The 21,573-nt window shown below is 46.5% G+C and overlaps 1 protein-coding gene across 2 annotated transcripts in view; it reads left to right on the top strand.

The window, feature by feature from the left end:
* The window catches only part of cacnb1 (calcium channel, voltage-dependent, beta 1 subunit), a 166,730-nt gene that overhangs the window by 121,013 nt on the left and 24,144 nt on the right, over positions 1–21,573 (top strand). Inside the window, exons 6-9 of one of the 2 annotated variants that reach the window (XM_055656800.1) lie at positions 842–915; positions 5,493–5,650; positions 16,256–16,336; positions 16,989–17,047. In XM_055656800.1, coding sequence (XP_055512775.1) covers positions 842–915; positions 5,493–5,650; positions 16,256–16,336; positions 16,989–17,047 — 372 coding nt within the window. Of the gene's footprint in view, positions 1–841; positions 916–4,138; positions 5,651–16,255; positions 16,337–16,988; positions 17,048–21,573 lie in introns of those variants that run through there. The other variant, XM_055656799.1, reaches the window with a different exon arrangement.

Genomic DNA, 21,573 nt, shown 5'->3' on the forward strand with positions numbered 1-21,573 from the left:
CTGGTCAACCTGAGGGGCACCTTCAGCAACAGACTGGTTCCACCAAGATGCAGCACAGAACGCCACAGGAGATCCTTCTTCCCTGTGGCTATCAAACTGTACAACTCCTCTCCCTTCTGTCGTGGGGTAGACTGACTCTCCCCCCCCCCCACCTCCCCCTGCCCCCCATCTTTGAACATCCTCAATCCTTTCCACTCGTCATTTTAATTTCATGTTTCATGTATTTTGTGTTTTTATGACTGTTTAGTTTAGTTTAGAGATACAGCGCGGAAACAGGCCCTTCGGCCCACTGTGTCCATGCCGACCAGCGATCATCAACACTATCCTACACCCACTAGGGACAATTTTTACATTCACCAAGCCAATTAGCCTGCAAATCTGTGCGTATTTGGTGAGTGAGAGGAAACTAAAGAAATCGGAGAAAACCCACGTAGGTCACGGGGAGAACGTGCAAACTCCGTACAGACAGCACCCGTAGTCGGGATCGAACCTGGGTCTCCGGCTCTGCATTCGCTGTAAGGCAGGAACTCTACCACTGCGCCACCGTGACAAATTATCCCTCCTGGGATAAATAAAGTTCTAACGTATCGTATTGTTTACTTCACTTGAGTTGAGTTTAGTTTAGTTTAGAGATACAGTGGGGAAACCATTCCCACGCCGTATCTCCCTCAAGTCTCTGAAGTTTAAAGTCAGGATCAAACCCAGGTCTCCGGCACTGTGAGGCAGCAGCTCCACCCGCTGCACCATTCTGTCATTTATCTCTGATGTCACGGACCCGGTAGCATTCCTCGGCCCCTTAAGTCTAATTTATTCATCTTACCTGTTGTGCATTGTGTTGCAGTAAATCGGGTGGAAACTCCAGTTCCAGTCTAGGAGATGTAACTGGGAACCGGAGGCCGACACCACCTGCAACAGGTAAGTGGCAAACACCTTCTTCCACAGCGCAGGTCAACTTAGTTCATAACTTGTTGTAGACGTATAAGACCATTCGGCCCATCAAGTCTACTCCGCCATTCAATCACGGCTGATCTATCTTTCCCTCCCAACCTCATTCTCCTGTGCCTTCTCCCCATAACCCCTGACACCCGCCTTAATCAACAATCTACAGGAAGGAACTGTAGATGCTGGTTTGAACCGAAGATAGACACAAAATGCTGGAGTAACTCAGCGGGACAGGCAGCATCTCTGGAGAGAAAGAATGGATGAAGTTTCGGGTCGAGACCTTTCTTCAGTCTGAAGAGGGGTCTCGACCCGAAACATCACCCATTCTTTCCCTCCAGAGACGCTGCCTGTCCCGCTGAGCTGAGCTACGCCAGCATTTTTTGTGTCTATTTCCTAATGAAGAACCTGTCTATCTCCGCCTTAAAAATATCCATTTGACTCGGCCTCCACAGCCGTCTGTGGCAATGAATTCCACACAATAAACTGAGGTCACGGTGGCCGATAGGTACACTGTGTGTCCTGGTGCTGTGTTCTGTGTTCTGTGTTCCACACCTCAAACGTGTGGATCCTTGAGGAAAGGTTCCCGACTCCCAGTTGGACAAGCAAGGGGAAAATCTAAAAAGGCGTGAAAAACAAGAGAGGCGTAAAGAACTGCAGATGCTGGAAACACAAAGTGCGGGAGGAACTCAGTGGGTCAGGCAGCATCTGGGGTGCTCATATTTCGCTAGGACAGCTTAAAATCCAGCAGTTATGAATATCGATTTCTCATTTCAAGTAAGCCTTGTATTCCCTCTCTCTGTCCTTCTCCCTCCCCCTCCCTACTCATCCTGCTAGTTTTACGGTTCGAATCCCCTCATTAGCACCTCCTCCACATCCAACAATGGACCATTGTGGGCTCTTTGGTCATCAGTGCCGGCTCTGGTCTGTTCTGCGCCTTTTCATGCCTCTCCTTTCCCTCTCCCCTGACTCTCAGTCTGAAGAAGGGTCTCGACCCGAAACGTCACCTATTCCTTTCCTCCAGAGATGCTGCCCGTCCCGCTGAGATACTCCAGCAATTTACATCTGTCTGGGGAGGAAATGGACAGATGACGTTTCGCACCCCAAGATGGCGGATCCCCACCCTGATCCTCGCCTGTCCATTCCCTCCAGAGATTCTGTCTGACCTGCACTCAGTTACTTCAGCACTTTGTGTGTTTCACACAAAGGAGATACAAGAACGTGGATCAATCAAATGAATATCCAAACAAAACTGGAATACAATGGAGGTTTGATCGCATCCAAGCGGAAAACTTAGATAAATGTTAAAACCTTTAGTTGGAATTAACTTAATAAATGTTGCATTTGACTTTCTATTCCCAAAAGCAGCAGGAATGATGAGGAATTCATTGTCTAGTCCACATCTCCCTGTAGGCTCCCAACCTGGCTCGACGGAAAACATTTCCTCGTCTCTTGTTCAGCTCATGCCCCAAGGTGCAGGATTTATCTCTGTACAGTTTTGACCAAAAGTTGCAGATCATTATAAGACATCGGGGCAGAATGAGGTCGCTCGGCCCATCGAGTCTGCTCCGCCATTCGATCATAGAAACATAGAAACATAGAAATTAGGTGCAGGAGTAGGCCATTCGGCCCTTCGAGCCTGCACCGCCATTCAATATGATCATGGCTGATCTACTCCTGCCATCTTCCCAGTAACCTTTGACGCCCTTGCCAATCAAGAACCTATCGATCTCCGCTTTAAAGATGCCCAATGACTTGGCCTCCACAGCCGTCTGTGGCAATGCTTCCCACAGATTCACCACCGATTGCTCTACTTGGCAGTGGAAGCCAGTGGAACTGATGCCCATGGTGAGAATATCATGGCCACACTGATCATTGAAGTTACATTTTGTCCAACATTGTATGAATCCATCCTTGGAACATCTTGCAGGAGTAGGCTGCCAAGTTAATTAATAATATTAGTATTATTATTTTTAGTATTATTATTATTATTATTATTGTTGTTGTCACATGTACCAAGGTACAGTGAAAATATTTTGTCGCCTGCTGTCCAGTCAAAGAAAATACTAGACATGATTACAATCAAACCGTCCACAGTGTACAGATAAAGGATGATGTATACAACATTTAGTGCAGGATGAAGTCCAAGTAAAGATATTTCCAAGGTCTTCAATTAGTTAGATGGGAGGTCAGGACCAAACTCTAGTTGGTGAGAGGACGGTTCAGTTGCCTGATAACAGCTGGGAAGAAACTGTCCTTGAATCTGGAGGTGTGTGTTTTCACACTTCGTGCCTGATGGGAGAGGGGAGAAGAGGGAGTGGCCGGGGTGAGACTGGTCCTTGACTGGGCTGCTGGCGGGTTGGCGTATGGTGGCTTCCCTTGGTCAGGTTGGTCGGTGGCTGGAAGGTTGGCCCATTGTTTTCGCATGAGGGCAGCTGAGGCCACCCAGCCTCGCTAAATGCAAAGAGTGACTGCTTAGAGATTATGGCGAGCTCTTCTGGAGGACAGGGTAGGTGTATCATTGATGTAGTAATGGCCCAGACCCCACACATATTTGTGAAGGTTGACGTGGTGCCCAAAGCTGACTCTGACCCTACAGGAGATTCAAGGTTCCTGGAGGCTGGGATCAACTCGGCCACCTCCCAAAGGGAGAGGGAAGGGTTGATGTTGATGTTGATGCTGATGATGGAGATTGGACTAGGGTCCATCAGCAGTTTGGTCACAGGCGTGGGCAGTGATGGGGGCCAACTGAGTTGATTTACAGCCACGTCTCTGGGACCATTGGCCTTAGTCTAGTTTAATGTATTGTACAGAGAGAGGGACAGTGAAAAGCTTTTGTTGCGTGGTATCGAGTCAGTGGAAAGGACAACACATGATTACAATTGAGGCTTTTACAGTGTGTAGATACATGATAAGGGAATAACGTTTGGTGCAAGGTGAAGCCAGCAAGGGTCTGATCAAGGGCTAATGGAATCAAGCAGGAATCAAGAAGGACATAATTGCCATAGAGGGAGTGCAGAGAAGGTTCACCAGACTGATTCCTGGGATGTCAGGACTGTCTTATGAAGAAAGACTGGATAGATTTGGTTTATACTCTCTAGAATTTAGGAGATTGAGAGGGGATCTTATAGAAACTTACAAAATTCTTAAGGGGTTGGACAGGCTAGATGCAGGAAGATTGTTCCCGATGTTTGGGAAGTCCAGGACAAGGGGTCACAGCTTAAGGATAAGGGGGAAATCCTTTAAAACCGAGATGAGGAGAACTTTTTTCACACAGAGAGTGGTGAATCTCTGGAACTCTCTGCCACAGAGGGTAGTCGAGGCCAGTTCATTGGCTATATTTAAGAGGGAGTTAGATGCGGCCCTTGTGGCTAAGGGGATCAGGGGGTATGGAGAGAAGGCAGGTACGGGATACTGAGTTGGATGATCAGCCATGATCATATTGAATGGCGGTGTTGGAGTAAAGAGCCGAATGGCCCACTCCTGCACCTGTTTTCTATGTTTCCAATCCATGATAGTCCGAGGGTCACCAATGAGGTAGATGGTAGTTCAGCTGTGCATGTTACAACCCAGAGACTTGTTTGACTACGGTGGTTGTGGCTTCTTGTGTGTGGTAGGCCTGAAAGACCACAGCATTGGTCAATGCAGGAGATGGAAATCATCTCACAGGTTCAGGTGAGAATAGCCACGCTGAGGTTGGGTGGGGAGGGGACATTGTGGCCTGTATCTCACTTTGGAGGCACGCGACCCAGATAATTGAGAGAACTGCTCCATTCCATCTCACATTGGCCGGAGAGAAAAGTTTAGAGTCTGACCAACATTACCTCTAGTGTGTGTGGGTTAGAATCTGGGGAATGGTGATGGAAATCTGGGCAGAACATATCAGTGTAGGATTTGTTTAAATGGGTTGATACAAGGAATTGCAGATGCCGGTTTACAAAAACAAGACACAAAGTACTGGAGTAACTCAGCAGATAAGGCAGTGTCTCTGGAAACATGGATAGTTGACTTTTTGGGTCACATGGAAGGGTAACGTTTTCAGTCTGAAGACGGGTCCCAACCCGAAACGTCACCTCTCCATGTTCTCCAGAGATGTTGCCTGACCCGCTGAGTTACTCCAGCACTCTGTGTCTTTTAAAGAAGGAGGCAAAGTGTTGGAGTAACTCAGCGGGTCTGGCAGCATCTCCGGTGAAAAAGGACGGGTCGGGACCCTTCTTCAGACTGCATAAATGGGCTGGCAGGGACCAGGTGGGCTGAAGGGCTTGTACGACTCTGTGACCGTGTAGGCTGGTGTGCAGGAAGGAACTGCAGATGCCGGTTTAAACCGAAGACAGACACAAAAAAAACTGGAGTCACTCAGCGGGACAGGCAGCATCTCTGGAGAGAAGGAACCTCGACCTTAAAAACGCCCCTCATTCCTTCCCTCCAGAGATGCTGCCGGTCCCGCTGAATTACTCCAGCATTGTGCGTCTGTCTTCGGTATAGGAGGTTTCTCCGTTCTGATTTAAGGATGCTGTTTGATCTCAACCCTCTGCTTCTTCCCCCTCTCCCAGGAAACGCGGACTTGACTAACTTAGCTTTTGACGTAGATGTCGCTGATCTAGATGCAAACGAGAGTGATTCACAGCCCAACCATCGCTCCCCTAAAACGAGTGTTAGCAGTGTCACCACTCCCCCGTCCAATGCCAAAAGAATCCCATTTTTTAAGAAGGTAACATCTTGTGGGAGACACACAGCTAGCTGCCTGTTGCACGAGCTCGCAGTCGCCCCATACACGCTGTCTGCTGCTTTCCTGTCTCCGGAGACCTGCCAATAACATGCATGCCTTGTGTTTTTCTCTTGGGCTATCTTTCCACACGCACATCAACAGCAAAGCAGAAACAGAAATCGGTAAGTCTGGCTTTTTATTGTAACCATGTTTGTATTCATTGTTAATCCACCAGTCGGTCAGAGAAGGCCGGCCTGGTCATAAGGTCATCTTTAGTGATAGGAGCAGAATTAGGCCATTCGGCCCAGCAAGTCTACTCCGCCATTCAACCGTGGCTGATCTATCTCTCCCTCCTAACCCCATTCTCCTGCCTTCTCCCCATAACCCCTGACACCCGTACTAATCAGAAAGTAGACCGCACTTTGTAAAGGGGCTGCCCCACTGCGGCGACCTAATCCGTGACTTGTAGCGAGTTTGCCCTCGACTCATACTCGCAACATGGTTGACACGAGGTCCTAGGAGGTCTTTGTAACTCTCCTTCATGCTCGAGAGTGGTACTAGCGGCCTCAGCTAGGTCGCGGCGTATTTTTCAACATGTTGAAAAATGCCCGAGAGTAAAAAAAGGTCGCCATGGAAAAAAAACGATACTTTTTTAGTCGAAGTAGGTCGTAGTAATTGAGGGTTGTCGAAGGTAGTCGTAGATAGTCTTCAACATAGTCAAAGGAGGTTGAAGGAGGTCTTCTACATAGTTGAAGGAGGTCTTCAACATGACATTTTTTCAAATTCCCCTAAACTCTTCCAAACTCGCCAATTAGGTGGCCCAAGTGGGACAGGCCCTTAAGCCTTTATAAAGTAGAAAAATGATCTGATGATGGGTAAATAAATGTGGATAGAGTGGTGAAGGATTTCAAGGAACATAGAAACATAGAACATGGAAAATAGGTGCAGGAGTAGGCCATTCGGCCCTTCGAGCCTGCACCGCCATTCCATATGATCATGGCTGATCATCCAACTCAGTATCCTGTACCTGCTTTCTCTCCATACCCCCTGATCCCTTTAGCCACAAGGGCCACATCTAACATTGGCCTTCATTAGTCAGCGCACTGACTATACAAGTCGGGATGCAATGTTACAGTTGTACAAGATGTTGGTGACACCACATTTGGAGAATTGTTGTCCAATTTTGGCCACCCTACTGTAAGAAGGATATTATTAAGCTGGAAAGAGTACAGGACTCGTAGACCTGAGCCATAGAGAGAGGTTGGGCAAGCTGGGACTTCAAAGAATGAAGTGCAGGAAGCTGAAGGGGTGATGTTATACAGGTGTATAAAATCATGAGGGGGGTAAATAGGGTGGATGTACAGAGAGGGTGAATCTTTTTTCCCAGAGTAGAGGAATCAAGAACCAGAGGACATAGTTTTAAAGTGAGGGGGGCAAGATTGAATAGGAACCTGAGGGGCAACTTTTTCGCAAGGTACTGCGTATATGAACCAGCTGCCAGAGTTTATTTCATATGAAGTAGTTAAGGCAGGTGCTATAACAACATTTAAAAAACACTTGGACAGGAACGAATAGGAAATGTTTAAAGGGATATGAGCCAAATGATGGACTAGCTAAGATGGGATATTTTGGTCGACATGAATGAGTTGGGCCGAATGGCCTGTGTCCATTCGGTATGACTTTATGACTATGAATGATGCAGTATTAAACTGCTCATGTAATCAATAACTATATTCGATGAGGAATGATTTGCACCACCTCTATCGAATGGTAATTAACAACTTACAAGAGACTGAAATATTCTGAACTTATTTTTTTGAACATAAAATTACCCGTATCATTGGTTGCTTTCATCTATAGTTTAGAAGTGGGTTTGCAATCCAGAGATTTTGCACACTGTTCGAGAGATGTGAACCTAATTCCAAGTATACCTATGTGGGGGGTTTAAATGCTGTTAACTAGAGAGCCAAGCCGACTAAGGGTGACACAAGGAACGGCAGTTACTGAAATCTTGAGCAAAAAACACAAAGTGCGGGAGTAACTCAGCGGGTCAGGCAGCATCTGTGGAGGGAATCGATAAGGACTGCATGGTGGAGTTGCTGCCTTGTTGCGGCGGAGACCCAGCTTTGATCCTGAATACAGGCGCTGTCTGTATAGAGTTTGTACGTTTTCCCGGTGACCACGTGGGTTTTCTCCGGGTGCTCCGGGTTCCACCCACAGAGGAAGTTGTGCGGGTTTGTAGGTTAATTGGCCCTCATTAAATTGTTCCTGGTGCATCAGCAGTACAGTAGATGGGACAGTGCGATAACATGGACCCTAGAATGAACGGGTGATCGATGGTCTTGTGGGCCGACCAGCTGTATCTTTCAATCAATCAGTCAATCAGTCAATGCATTGATTGATTGTGCCGATCAATAAAACAACTGACTGCGGCATTTTTGTCCCGGTCTTTTGTGACAGTTGAGATACCAAAACAGAATGTGGAATGTTGACATTGTATTCTGCAATGGGAAAGGTGAATGCAGATGTGCCATCAACAACCATAACATCAGGCAGGTTTCTGAGCAAGAACTATAGAGAGGGCAGAAGGTAGAGTTGCAGCCTCACAGCGCCGGAGACTCTGGTTCGATCCTGACTACGGATGCTGTCTGTGCGGAGTTTGTAGGCTCTCCCTGTGACTTGCGTGGGTTTTCTCCGGGACCTCCTGTTTCCTCCCACACTCCAAAGACGTACAGGTTTGTAGGTTAATTGGCTTGGTATAAATGTGAATTGTTCCCAGTGTGTGTGTGTGTGTGGGATAGTGTTAGTATGCAGGGGTTGGTTGCTGGTTGGCGCAGACACGGCATGCTGAAGGGCCTGTTTCCACGCTGCATCTTAGTTTAGTTTAGAGATAGAGGAAAGAGGCCCTTTGGCCCTGCGAGTTCCCACCGACCGCCGATCCCCGCAGGTCACGGGGTGAACGTACAAACTCCGTACAGACAGCACCCGTAGTCAGGATCAATCCCGGGTCTCTGGCGCTGTGACTGAGGCAGCGACTCTACCGCTGCCCCACCGTGCATCAAAATCATTCATCTGCCCAATGACTCCCTACATCACTGCCATCTCTAAAACCATTTCTAAAACTAAAGAAAGATGCAGAAGGAATGAAGGAAAATTTCATCTGGAAGTTGCAGCCAGCAATCTGAAACTGAACACAGATGACACTAGCACAAACAATCAGATTGTAAACCGCTACTAACCTCCTGGCTTTTTAAGTGTCCTCAGATGCTTTAGACAGAGAGGCAACCTGGTCACCCAAAGAACTGGGCGTAACCATATAACCATATAACCATATAACAATTACAGCACGGAAACAGGCCATCTCAGCCCTACAAGTCCATGCCAAACAAATTTTGTTCCCCTTAGTCCCACCTGCCTGCACTCGTACCATAAAGATCTGGGCGTGGGGCCACTGGAAGGGAACTAGAGAGAAAGTAACCTGATACCCCAAAGCTTAATGTAGGTAGGTGCAGTTTGAAAGACCAAATGCTGGTTTAGAAAGTGTTAGCCAAAATGGTTCTCATGAGAGTTGTCACCACTCTCTGCGTGAAAAAAGTTCTTCTCATCTCGGTTTTAAAGGATTTCCCCTTTATCCTTAAGCTGTGAGGTCCTGGACTTCCCTAACATCGGGAACAATCTTCCTGCATCTAGCCTGTCCAACCCCTTAAGAATTTTGTAAGTTTCTAATGCATCTTCTAAATTCTAGAGAGCCATGTCGCGTCTTTCTTCATAAGACAGCTGACATCCCAGGAATCACGTGCGCGTTACGACATGCGCGTCATTTGTCGTGGCGCATAAATTACGCGCAATTGACGCCCAAGTGGCACAGGCCCTATAGATTGTGACCATTAAGGGCCTAGTTCCGCGATTTTCTCGGCAACTTGCCGGCACCCGCCATAGTCGCAGCAGGTCGCCGAAAATATTCAACGTTGAAAATCCAGCGGCGACCTGTAAAAGGTACGAGTCTCTGGGCGACTACACACGACCATACGGGCGACATGTCGCGGGGTGATGCCTGTTTGGTGGTGAGTAGTCGCTCAAAGAGTCGTACCCTTTTCTGGGCGCCGCTGGATTTTCAACATTTTGACATTTTCGGCGACCTGCTGGGATTGTGGCGGGTGCCGAAAAAAATCACGTAAGTGGGACAGGCCCTAGAGACTGTAGAACTGGGGTTAAATAAAATAAATAGAAAACGCCAGGGTTTAGAAGCTAGCACCCCACCCACTAGGGACAGGGGTACAGTTTGTGTTAACGTATGTATTAACGATTTAGAATGCAACAGGGCGGGATATTTATGAGGACAGGAATAGAAGGTTAGTCAAAGTTTCTGTGAGTCAGGCGAGAGAATATTCTAGAAAGGGAAGAGGGCAGAGAGATGCCCACCAGTGGTCGGTGGAGGAGAGATGTGAAGATGGAATTTTGTTCACAACCCTTGGCAACCAAAAAGGTCACTTTAAAAACGATTTTTCCTCTTAAGGGATTAGATGGATTGGATAGAAGGCAACAGAATGAGTATGGGAGCAGAGGATACAGGTTCAATGGGCATTCTCCGTGTATCAGGAGCTTTAAACTCTCTGGAATTTAGGAGATTGAGAGGGGATCTTATAGAAACTTACAAAATTCTTAAGGGGTTGGACAGGCTAGATGCAGGAAGATTGTTCCCAATGTTGGGGAAGTCCAGGACAAGGGGTCACAGCTCAAGGATAAAGGGGAAATCCTTTAAAACCGAGATGAGGAGAACTTTTTCCACACAGAGAGTGGTGAATCTCTGGAACTCTCTGCCACAGAAGGTAGTCGAGGCCACAGTTCATTGGCTGTATTTAAGATGGAGTTAGATGTGGCCCTTGTGGCCAAGGGGATCAGAGGGTATGGGGTGAAGGCAGGTACGGGATACTGAGTTGGATGATCAGCCATGATCATATTGAATGGCGGTGCAGGCTCGAAGGGCCGAATGGCCTCTACTCCTGCACCTAATTTCTATGTTTAAAGAAGAATATTATAAACTGCTTAGTAGATACAAAGAAACTGCAGATGCTGGAATCTTCCGTAGAACGCAGAGTGTTGGAGTAACCCAGCGGGTCAGGCAGCATCTCTGGAGGACATGTGGGCATCACGGTGGAGTTACTGCCTTAGTGTTTGCACGTTCTCCCTGAGACTGCGTGGGTTTTCTCCGGGTGCTCTGGTTTCCTCCTACACTCCAAATTCGTGCAGGTTTGTAGGGTAATTAAATTGTAAATTGTCGCTAGTGTGTAGGATAGTGCTAGTGTACGGGGTGGACTCGGAGGGGCCACTTTCCGCGGGTAGATGACATTTCGGGTCGGGACTCTTCTGAAGAATGTCTGAAGAAGGGCCCCATCCCAACACATCACCTGGTTATGTCCCTCCAGAGTTGCTGCCTGACCCGCTGAGTTACCCAAACACCTTGCATCATGGACTACTCGGTCACTTGATGGAATTCTGTTGCTATAACAATACATGAAGTTAAGGGTTATGGAAAAACTGCAAGAAACTACCATTTCACTCGACTGTTATCTGAAATTCATCAGCTGCCAGCTTTTACTACAATGATTGGTGATTAGGATCAGGCTTTGGGCAATTAGTGTAGTGACTAGGTTGATTAAGATTACTGCTATTGTGTTGCCAGTTAGTCCAGCTCAGTCTCACCAATAGATTGTCGATTAGCGTGGAATGAAGGCGACCTGACCTGCCTCTCCTCCTCTCCTATCCTCTCCTCTCCTCTCCTCTCCTCCCCTCTTCATTCCTCCCCTCCCATCTCCTCCCTGCTGGACGGAGAGAGAGAGAGAGCGGGAGGGGGAGAGAGAGGGAGGCAGAATGAGAGAGAGAGAGAGAGAGAGAGACACACACACACCCCCTCTCCCTCTCCCTCTCCCTCCCTCCCCCTCCCCTCCCCCCTCCCTCTCCCTCTCTCCCCTCTCCCCTCTCCTCTCTCTCCTCTCCTCTCCTCTCCTCTCTCCTCTCCCTCTCTCTCCCCAGCTGATCTGACCATCGGAACTGGGTCATGTGAGCCACAAGCCTTGGGCAGGAAGAACGGATCAAGAATGGGAATAGTGGAAGGCCTGGATAATGTGGATGTAGAGAGGATGTTTCCACTAATGGGAGAGTCTAGGAACAGAGGTCACAGCCTCAGAATAAAAGGACGTACACTTAGAAAGGAGACGAGGAGGAATATCTTTAGTCAGTGGGTGGGTGGTGAGCCTGCGGAATTCTTTGCCACAGACGGCTGTGGAGGCCAAGTCAGTGGATATTTTTAAGGCAGAGATAGATAGATTATTGATTAGTACGGGTGTCAGGGGTTATGGGGAGAAGGCAGGAGAATGGGGTTAGGAGGGAGAGATAGATCAGCCACGGTTGAAGGGCGGAGTAGACTTGATGGGCCGAATGGCCTAATTCTACTCCTATCACTGATGACCTTATGACCCTCCTCTGGTGGAGAGGCACTGCATAGCCTCAGTTCATATTTAGTTTAGACAAACACAGAATCCAGTTAACTCCACCCTCTATTGGGTTGCTATCTGAAGGTTAATGGGCCACATGAGCTGGGCTAACGGAAAGGAACGGGAGGCAGCCTTTACAATGGGCACCTCGTTCAGGGTGGCTGAGCAAGGTTTCAGAACCCACCGCTCATTACAAAATATAGCAGGCTGCTTTGAACGATAGTCATAAACTTGTTGCTACGGCTTGACTGTTCTTTATTGAGCACGATTTATTGATCGCTCCAGGCAGCTTTGAAATAAGCATGTACTGTGGTAAGGCACTATCTCCACAGAGCGGGGATTGTCGGAATGTTTTGCCCTTGCCGAGCATTCTGCCCTTGATGCTGCAGCCTGAGAATCACGGGGGCTTTGCTTTTGCTGAGCAGGAGGCTCTGTTGCTCTGTGGTGCTTGTGCGAGGGGTCGCTGGCAGCATCTCTGCAGCACGGCACTTCAACACTGTGTGTGGGTGGGGCGTGTCTGACCTTGATGGATGCGAACTGTCCTCTTTAGAATAGAGGAGGTAAAGGAGCGGTTTAATTTGGGCATGTAAAACTGGCTAGGAACCCTCAATCTCCACTGGTAGAACAGTTATTAACCACATACACACCACGCCTTATGGTCAAAGAGACAGGGATAATAATAATAATAATTAATAATAATTTTATTTATAGAGCACTTTAAAAACAATCATAGCTGCAACAACGTGCCGTACATCGCTAATCATTGACAAAAAAGTTAATACACACCAATAATAACAATCAAAAGAAATACAGTAGGAAAAGACATGTAAAATAAAGAAACATCAAAAACACCAAAAACAGAAGCAAAGTCTCAGGCATGGTCAAAAGCCAGGGAGTACAAATGTGTTTTAACACTGGATTTGAAGATGGACAGTGAGGGGGCCTGTCTGATGTGCAACGGCAGGGTGTTCCAGAGCGCTGGAGCAGCAACAGAGAAGGCTCTGTCCCCTCTGAGCTTCCGATTAGACCTCGGTACCTCCAGGAGCAGCTGACCATATGCTGTCTGATGTGCAACGGCAGGGTGTAGGATGTTGAGATGAAGGCTATATTTACCTATGAATTATATTATTTAACTAATATATTTAACTATATATATATATGCACCCATATACTTCACATCAACTATTGAACAATATTCACCTATATTATATTAATTCATATATAGAGAGATAATGTACGATATAATATATGCAATATAATTAATTTTATACAATACAATGGATTATATACATTAATATATACACGTATACACTTGACATTGACTATATTTAACACATTATCTATATCTTGTATTATTTAATATAACTATATATATATATTATATGTACATATATATACACTTTACACAAAAAAGCTGGAGAAACTCAGCGGGTGCAGCAGCATCTATGGAGCGAAGGAGATAGACAACGTTTCGGGCCGAAACCCTTCCGGGTTTCGTCCCGAAACGTTGCCTATTTCCTTCAGGGTTTCGGCCCGAAACTTAGGGTTTCGGCCCGAAACGTTGCCTATTTCCTTCGCTCCAAAGATGCTGCTGCACCCGCTGAGTTTCTCCAGCACTTTTGTCTACCAGGTTTGTAGGTTATAACCATATAACCATATAACAATTACAGCACGGAAACAGGTCATCTCGGCCCTACAAGTCCATGCCGAACAAATTTTTTTCCCCTTAGTCCCACCTGCCTGCACTCGTACCATAACCCTCCATTCCCTTCTCATCCATATGCCTATCCAATTTATTTTTAAATGATACCAATGAACCTGCCTCCACCACTTCCACTGGGAGCTCATTCCACACTGCCACCACTCTCTGCGTAAAGAAGTTCCCCCTCATATTACCCCTAAACTTCTGTCCCTTAATTCTGAAGTCATGTCCTCTTGTTTGAATCTTCCCTATTCTCCAAAGGGAAAAGCTTGTCCACATCAACTCTGTCTATCCCTCTCATCATTTTAAAGACCTCTATCAAGGGCAATGTTTATTGATTGGCTGTCTGATGCTGTCTAAAAACGCACCCACCCCAAATGCTATCACAGTTAGATCTGAGCTAAAGGGCTTGTCAACTTGTCAATTGGCAAAGGTGCCTGAAAGGGAAGTCGGATAGGTCTGATGGAGGAGGACTTCCGGACAAGCAACAGAGGCTGCTACTGTGATGGGCAAACACTTCACACTTGTTGGGATGATTGGACACATTTGAGTTCTGTAGAACCCCATTTATTGCCCTTGTCGTTTGGCCCAGCCAGTCTCACGGCAACTCGGATACAGGGCGCCCACAAGCAGGCCGTTCTCCAAGGCACTGGAGGACAAGGGTCCACCCTCACTCCTCTACCCTTCCCCAACGGCCCATGTCAAAGACCACATCAAGGGCAATGTTTAAGAAGGAACTGTGCAGATTCTGGAAAATCGAAGGTAGACAAAAATGCTGGAGAAACTCAGCGGGTGCGGCAGCATCTATGGAGCAAAGGAAATAGGTGACGTTTCGAGCCGAAACCCGGAAGGGTTTCGGCCTGAAACGTTGCCTATTTCCTATAGTGGAGATTGTTCAACTCTTTGCATGGAGCGAAGGAAATAGGCAACGTTTTGGGCCGAAACCCTTCTTCAGACATATATACATACACTTTAAATTAGCTATATTTAAAAATTTACCTATATGTGATCTTATTTACTTATAGGGTGATTTCACCAAATGATAATGGCAAATATAACATCATTTGACCATTCAATGGAGTTGTTATCTCAATATAATAGATGATATTGAATGGGGAAATATACTTTCCCATTAATATTGTAAAACATATTAAAACGGCCGATTTTTGAGCTGAAATTTTCTATGCTAGTCGGGGTAATAATGAAGCACAGCGACCTCCACATTCAGGCAAATTTTAGGATGAAAGTAAGGTAATTAACTGGTAGGGAGCTGCTGTCTCTCAGCAGCGGAAGTGACACAGTTTTTGCCGTGGTGATTCCTCTGGTACTGTAATATCGGGATTTTGCATTCTCTCTTAATTCTCTTAATTCCTTACTTTTGATGAAATTCAGCGAGCAAACGCGATAATTCCCGATATTTTGGATCTTTAAATCTCCACGGCAAATGTCCACTGCTCACTTCCGCTGTTTTTCCACCTTCAGTTCCCTCTTGTAATTACCTCACTTTCTATCTTTTTTTTTGCCTGAAAATTTAGGTCGCTGTGCTTCACGGTCACCCCGACTAGCACAGAAAATTTCAGCTAAAAAATCGGCCGTTTTCCATGTTTTTAACGGGTGGGAAAGTGCGTGTTTCCCCGTTCACTAACATGTACCGAACTGAGATATGCCCTCCAGTTAAAATTTTCGGTCACGTGAGGGGGGATCTACGCTCATTTGACCTTTGGTGAAATCACCCTATAGCCAGAAATCGTTTCCGTACTCACTGTATCTCTAAGCTAAATTGAAACTGGTGGGATTAATTCAGATAGTCAGCAAGGGTGTAATGGACTAGGTGTTCTTCAGCTTTTCTGTATGGTTGCAATACAGCTCCATCACCGATTTTCCGGCAACTAGTGGGTCCCCCCCCCCCCGGAAGTCACCCCGAAAATGTGGCGCCTAGTCCGGGTGAGGCGGCCGACCTCGACCTCATCGGGACTTCCACGGCCGATCGATGGGTCGAAACTGGTGCCGAGGCTCTGGGACCACGGCCCAGCCGGAGTCGGCAGATCCATCCCATAGCCGACTTTGCGGGCCAGTATCTCGGCCCCTCCCCCCCAAACCCATGACCTATGTTGGTTTGGTCATAAAGTCGGAAGGAATAGTAGTAGAATTAGGCCATTCGGCCCATCAAGTCTACTCCGCCATTCAATCGTGGCTGATCTATCTCTCCCTCCTAACCCCATTCTCCTGCCTTCTCCCCATAACTCCTGACACCTGCACTAATCAAGATTGGTCTGGCAATAATTGGTCGGGCAAAACGGAAAATCCGGATTGGTTCTGGAACCAAAGGGAGCCCGAGTATCGGTGGTTGGACCTGTAATATGTTTGGGCTTCTTCTGATCCTGTATCTGGCTTTGTATTTGCCCTGGGCAGCAGGAGAATATACCCCCCTACGATGTGGTGCCTTCGATGAGACCAATCATACTCGTGGGTCCGTCTCTGAAAGGATATGAGGTAAGTTCTCCCACGCACGGTGGCGCAGCGGTAGAGTTGCTGCCTCACGGCAGCCAGCGACCCAAGTTCGATCCTGACTACGTCCTTTTCTTCAGAGGCTATGCCCTCTGGTCCTCCTCTCTGGTGCTGTCTGCGAGGAGTTTGTACGTTCTCCCTGTGACCGTGTGGGTTTTCTCCGGGTGCTCCAGGTTTCCCCCACGTACAAGTTTGTAGGTGAATTGGCATCTGTAAATTTGAAATTATCCCTACTGTTTAGGATCGAGTGGTCGACGAGAACTCGTTAGGCTCAAGGGCCTGTTTCCACACTGTATCTCTAAAGACTAAAGTTGAAACAAGGAACTACAGATGCTGGTTTACACAAAGTGCTGGAGTAACTCAGCAGATCAGGCAGCATCTCTGGAGGACAAAGATAGTTGAAGTTTCACGATTTCCCAACCCGAAACGTCACTGACCATGTTGACCAGTGATGCCGCCTGACCCGCTGGGTTACTCCAGCACCTTATTGCTATTTTTTCATCAAGTAAGAATTGCCAAGGTGCTGAGAAGCCCTGGGGAACGCTGGCCATTTTGATACATAGCACTATGAAATTGAGATCAGGCGGCTTGCTTTAACACTGGGCGACCATTAATGATGCCACCTCTTCCTCTGTAGGTAACGGACATGATGCAGAAAGCCCTGTTTGACTTCTTGAAACATAAGTTTGACGGAAGGTAAGATATGATGAAAGGCCTGGGTTAGTGGATGTGGAGAGGAGGTTTCCACTAGTGGGAGAGTCTAGGACCAGAGGGCACAGCCTCTGAAGAAAAGGACGTGGTGTTAGGAAGGAGATGAGGCAGAATTTTTTTTAGTCAGAGGGTTGTGAATCTGTGGAATTCAGCTTGGGATATGTTGGTCGGTGTGGGCAAGCTGGGCCAAAGGGCCTTTTTCCACGCTGTATCACCATGAGGTGGGGTGAATGTCCCTTGAAAGAGGTATCCTTGGTGAAACGAAAACCAGAGGACATAGGTTTAAGGTGAAGGGGAGAAGATTTAATAGGAATCTGAGGGGTAACGTCTTCACACAAAGGGTGCTGGGTGTCTGGAACGAGCTACCAGAGGAGGTAGTTGAAGCTGGGACTATCCCAACATTTAAGAAACAGTTAGACAGGTTTTATGGATAAGACAGGTTTGGAGGGATATGGACCAAGTGCAGGCAAGTGGGACTAGTGTAGCTGGGACATGTTGGCCAGAGAAGGCAAGATGGGCCGATGGGCCTGTTTTCACATCGTATCACTTTATGATGCTAAGCATGTCACAAAAGCACAGTAATATTCTTGATTAGTAAAATACTTGATTAGTAAGAGTGTCAGGGGTGCCAATAAATGGAGAATAGAGAAACATAGAAACGAAGAAAATAGGTGCAGGAGTAGGCCATTCGGCCCCTCTAGCCTGCACCGTTATTCAATATGATCATGGCTGATCATCCAAATCAGTATCCTGTACCTGCCTTCTATCCATACCCCCTGATCCCTTTAGCCACAAGGGCCACATCTAAATATAGCCAATGAACTGGCCTCAACTACCTTCTGTGGCAGAGAATTCCAGAGATTCACCACTCTCTGTGTGAAAAATGTTTTTCTCATCTCGGTCCTAAAAGATTTCCCCCTTATCTTTAAACTGTGACCCCTTGTTCTGGACTTCCCCAACATCGGGAACAATCTTCCTGCATCTAGCCTGTTCAAGCCCTTAAGCATTTTGTAAGTTTCTATAAGATCCCCCCTCAATCTTCTAAATTCTAGCGAGTACAAGCCGAGTCTTTCCAGTCTTTCTTCATATGAAAGTCCTGACATCCCAGGAATCAGTCTGGTGAACCTTCTCTGTACTCCCTCTATGGCAAGAATGTCTTTCCTCAGATTAAGAGACCAAAACTGTACGCAATACTCCAGGTGTGGTCCCACCAAGACCCTGTACAACTGCAGTAGAACCTCCCTACTCCTATACTCAAATCCTTTTGCTATGAATGCTAACATACCATTCGCTTTCTTCACTGCCTACTGCACCTGCATGCCTACTTTCAATGACTGGTGTACCATGACACCCAGGTCTCATTGCATCTCTCCCTTTCCTAATCGGCTACCATTCAGATAATAGTCTACTTTCTAGTTTTTGCCACCAAAGTGAATAACCTCACATTTATTCACATTATACTGCATCTGCCAAACATTTGCCCACTCACCCAGCCTATCCAAGTCACCGTGCAGTCTCCTAGCACCCTCCTCACAGCTAACACTGCCCCCCAGCTTCCTGTTATCCGCAAACTTGGAGATGTTGCATTCAATTCCCTCGTCCAAATCATTAATGTATATTGTAAATAGCTGGGGTCCCAGCACTGAGCCTTGCGGTACCCCACTAGTCACTGCCTGCCAATGTGAAAAGGACCCGTTTACTCCTACTCTTTGCTTCCTGTCTGCCAGCCAGTTCTCTATCCACATCAATACTGAACCCCCAATGCCATGTGCTTTAAGTTTCTATACTAATCTCTTATGTGGAACCTTGTCAAAAGCCTTCTGAAAGTCCAGATACAACACATCCACTGGTTCTCTCTTATCCACGCTACTAGTTACATCCTCGAAAAATTCCATAAGATTCGTCAGACATGAATCACCTTTCATAAATCCATGCTGACTTTGTCCAATTAATTCACCACTTTCCAAATGTGCTGCTATCCCATCTTTAATAACTGACTCTAGCAGTTTCCCCACTACCAATGTTAGACTAACTGGTCTGTAATTCCCCATTTTCTCTCTCCCTCCCTTTTTAAAAAGTGGGGTTACATTAGCTACCCTCCAATCCTCAGGAACTACTCCAGAATCTAAAGAGTTTTGAAAAATTATCACTAATGCATCCACTATTTCTGTGGCTACTTCCTTAAGTACTCTGGGATACAACCTATCTGGCCCTGGAGATTTATCGGCCTTTAATCCATTCAATTTACCTAACTCCACTTCCCGGCTAACCTGGATTTCACTCAGTTCCTCCATCTCATTTGACCCCCTTCCCCTGCTATTTCTGGCAGATTATTTATGTCTTCCTTAGTGAAGACAGAACCAAAGTAGTTATTCAATTGGTCTGCCATGTCCTCGTTCCCCATGATCAATTCACCTGTTTCTGACTGCAAGGGACCTACATTTGTTTTAACTAATCTTTTTCTCTTCACATATCTATAAAAACTTTTGCAGTCAGTTTTTATTTTCCCTGCCAGTTTTCTTTCATAATCTATTTTCCCTTTCCTAATTAAGCCCTTTGTCCTCCTCTGCTGGACTCTGAATTTCTTCCAGTCCTCTGGTAGGCTGCTTTTTCTGGCTAATTTGTATGCTTCATCTTTTGTTTGGATACTATCCCTGATTTCCCTTGTTATCCACGGATGCACTACCTTCCCTGATTTATTCTTTTGCCTAACTGGGATGAACAATTGTTGTAGTTCATTCATGCAGTCTTTAAATGCCTTCCATTGCATATCCACCGACAACCCTTTAAGAATCAATTGCCAGTCAATCTTGGCCAATTCACGTCTCATACCCTCAAAGTTACCTTTCTCTAAGTTCAGGACCCTTGTTTCTGAATTAACAACGTCACTCTCCATCCTAATGAAGAACTCAACCATATTATGGTCACTCTTGCCCAAGGGGCCGTGCACAACAAGACTGCTAACTAACCCTTCCTCATTACTCAATGCCCAGGGAGAAAAGCTTGGATGGAGTGGATGTGGGGAGCATGTTTCCACTGGTGGGAGAGTCCTTGACCAGAGGCCTCAGCATAAAAGGACGTACCTTTAGAAAGGAGATGGGGAGAAATATCATCAGGGTCAGAGGGTAGTGAATCTGTGGAATTCATTGCCACAGACGGCTGTGGAGGCCACGTCAGCGGATATTTTTAAGGCGGAGATTGACAGATTCTGATTAGAACGGGTGTCAGGGATTATGGGGAGAAGGACAGGAAAATGGTGTTGAGGGAAAGATAGATTAGGGAATGAATAGTATCAGCCATTGGCCGAATAGAAAATTAGGTGCAATCTTATAGAGGCCATCGGCCCTTCGAGCCTGCACCGCCATTCAATATGATCATGGCTGATCATCCAACTCAGTATCCTGTACCTGCCTTCTCTCCATACCCCCTGATCCCTTTAGCCACAAGGGCCACATCTAACTCCCTCTTAAATATAGCCAATTAACTGGCCTCAACTACCTTCTGTGGCAGAGAGTTCCACAGATTCACCACTCTCTGTGTGAAAAATGTTTCCCTCATCTCGGTCCTAAAAGATTTCCCCCTTATCCTTAAACTGTGACCCCTTGTCCTGGACTTCCCCAACATCGGGAACAATCTTCCTGCATCTTGCCTGTCCAACCCCTTAAGAATTTTGTAAGTTTCTATAAGATCCCCCCTCAATCTTCTAAATTCTAGCGAGTACAAGCCGAGTCTATCCAATCTTTCTTCATATGGAAGTCCTGACATCCCTGACAGCCATGATTGAATGGCGGAGTAGACTTGGGTTGAATGGCCGAACTGCCTCATCTAGTGCTGACAGTAAATCAGACGGCATCCCTGGAGAACATGGATAGGTGACATTTCGGATCAGGACCCTTATCTTAGCCTGAAACATCGCCTATCCATGTTCTCCAGAGATGATGCCTGGCTCGCTGAATTACTCTAGCACTTTGTGTTATACTTTTAACAACAAATATTAGAAACATAGAAACATAGAAAATAGGTGCAGGAGTAGGCCATTCGACCCTTCGAGCCAACACCGCCATTCAATATGATCATGACTGATCATCCAGAATCAGCACCCCGTTCCTGCTTTTCCCCCATATCCCTTAATTCTGTATTCTAGGCTCCGAGAACTAGTGAACTATGTTCCCGATGTTGGGGGAGTCCAGAACCAGGGGCCACAGTTTAAGAATAAGGAGTAAGCCATTTAGAACGGAGACGAGGAAACACTTTTTCTCACACAAAGAGTTGTGAGTCTGTGGAATTCTCTGCCTCAGAGGGCGGTTCTCTGGAGAGAATTCTTTCAAGAGAGAGCTAGATAGGGCTCTTAAAGATAGTGGAGTCAGGGGATATGGGGAGAAGGCATGAACAGATTCAGATTCAATTTCAGATTCAGATTCAATTTTAATTGTCATTGTCAGTGTACAGTACAGAGACAACGAAATGCATTAAAAATACTTGTTCGAGGACTAAAGTGTCAGCGCAAACTA

Source organism: Leucoraja erinacea, chromosome 27 (assembly GCF_028641065.1).
Source record: "Leucoraja erinacea ecotype New England chromosome 27, Leri_hhj_1, whole genome shotgun sequence".
Lineage (NCBI taxonomy): Eukaryota > Metazoa > Chordata > Chondrichthyes > Rajiformes > Rajidae > Leucoraja > Leucoraja erinaceus.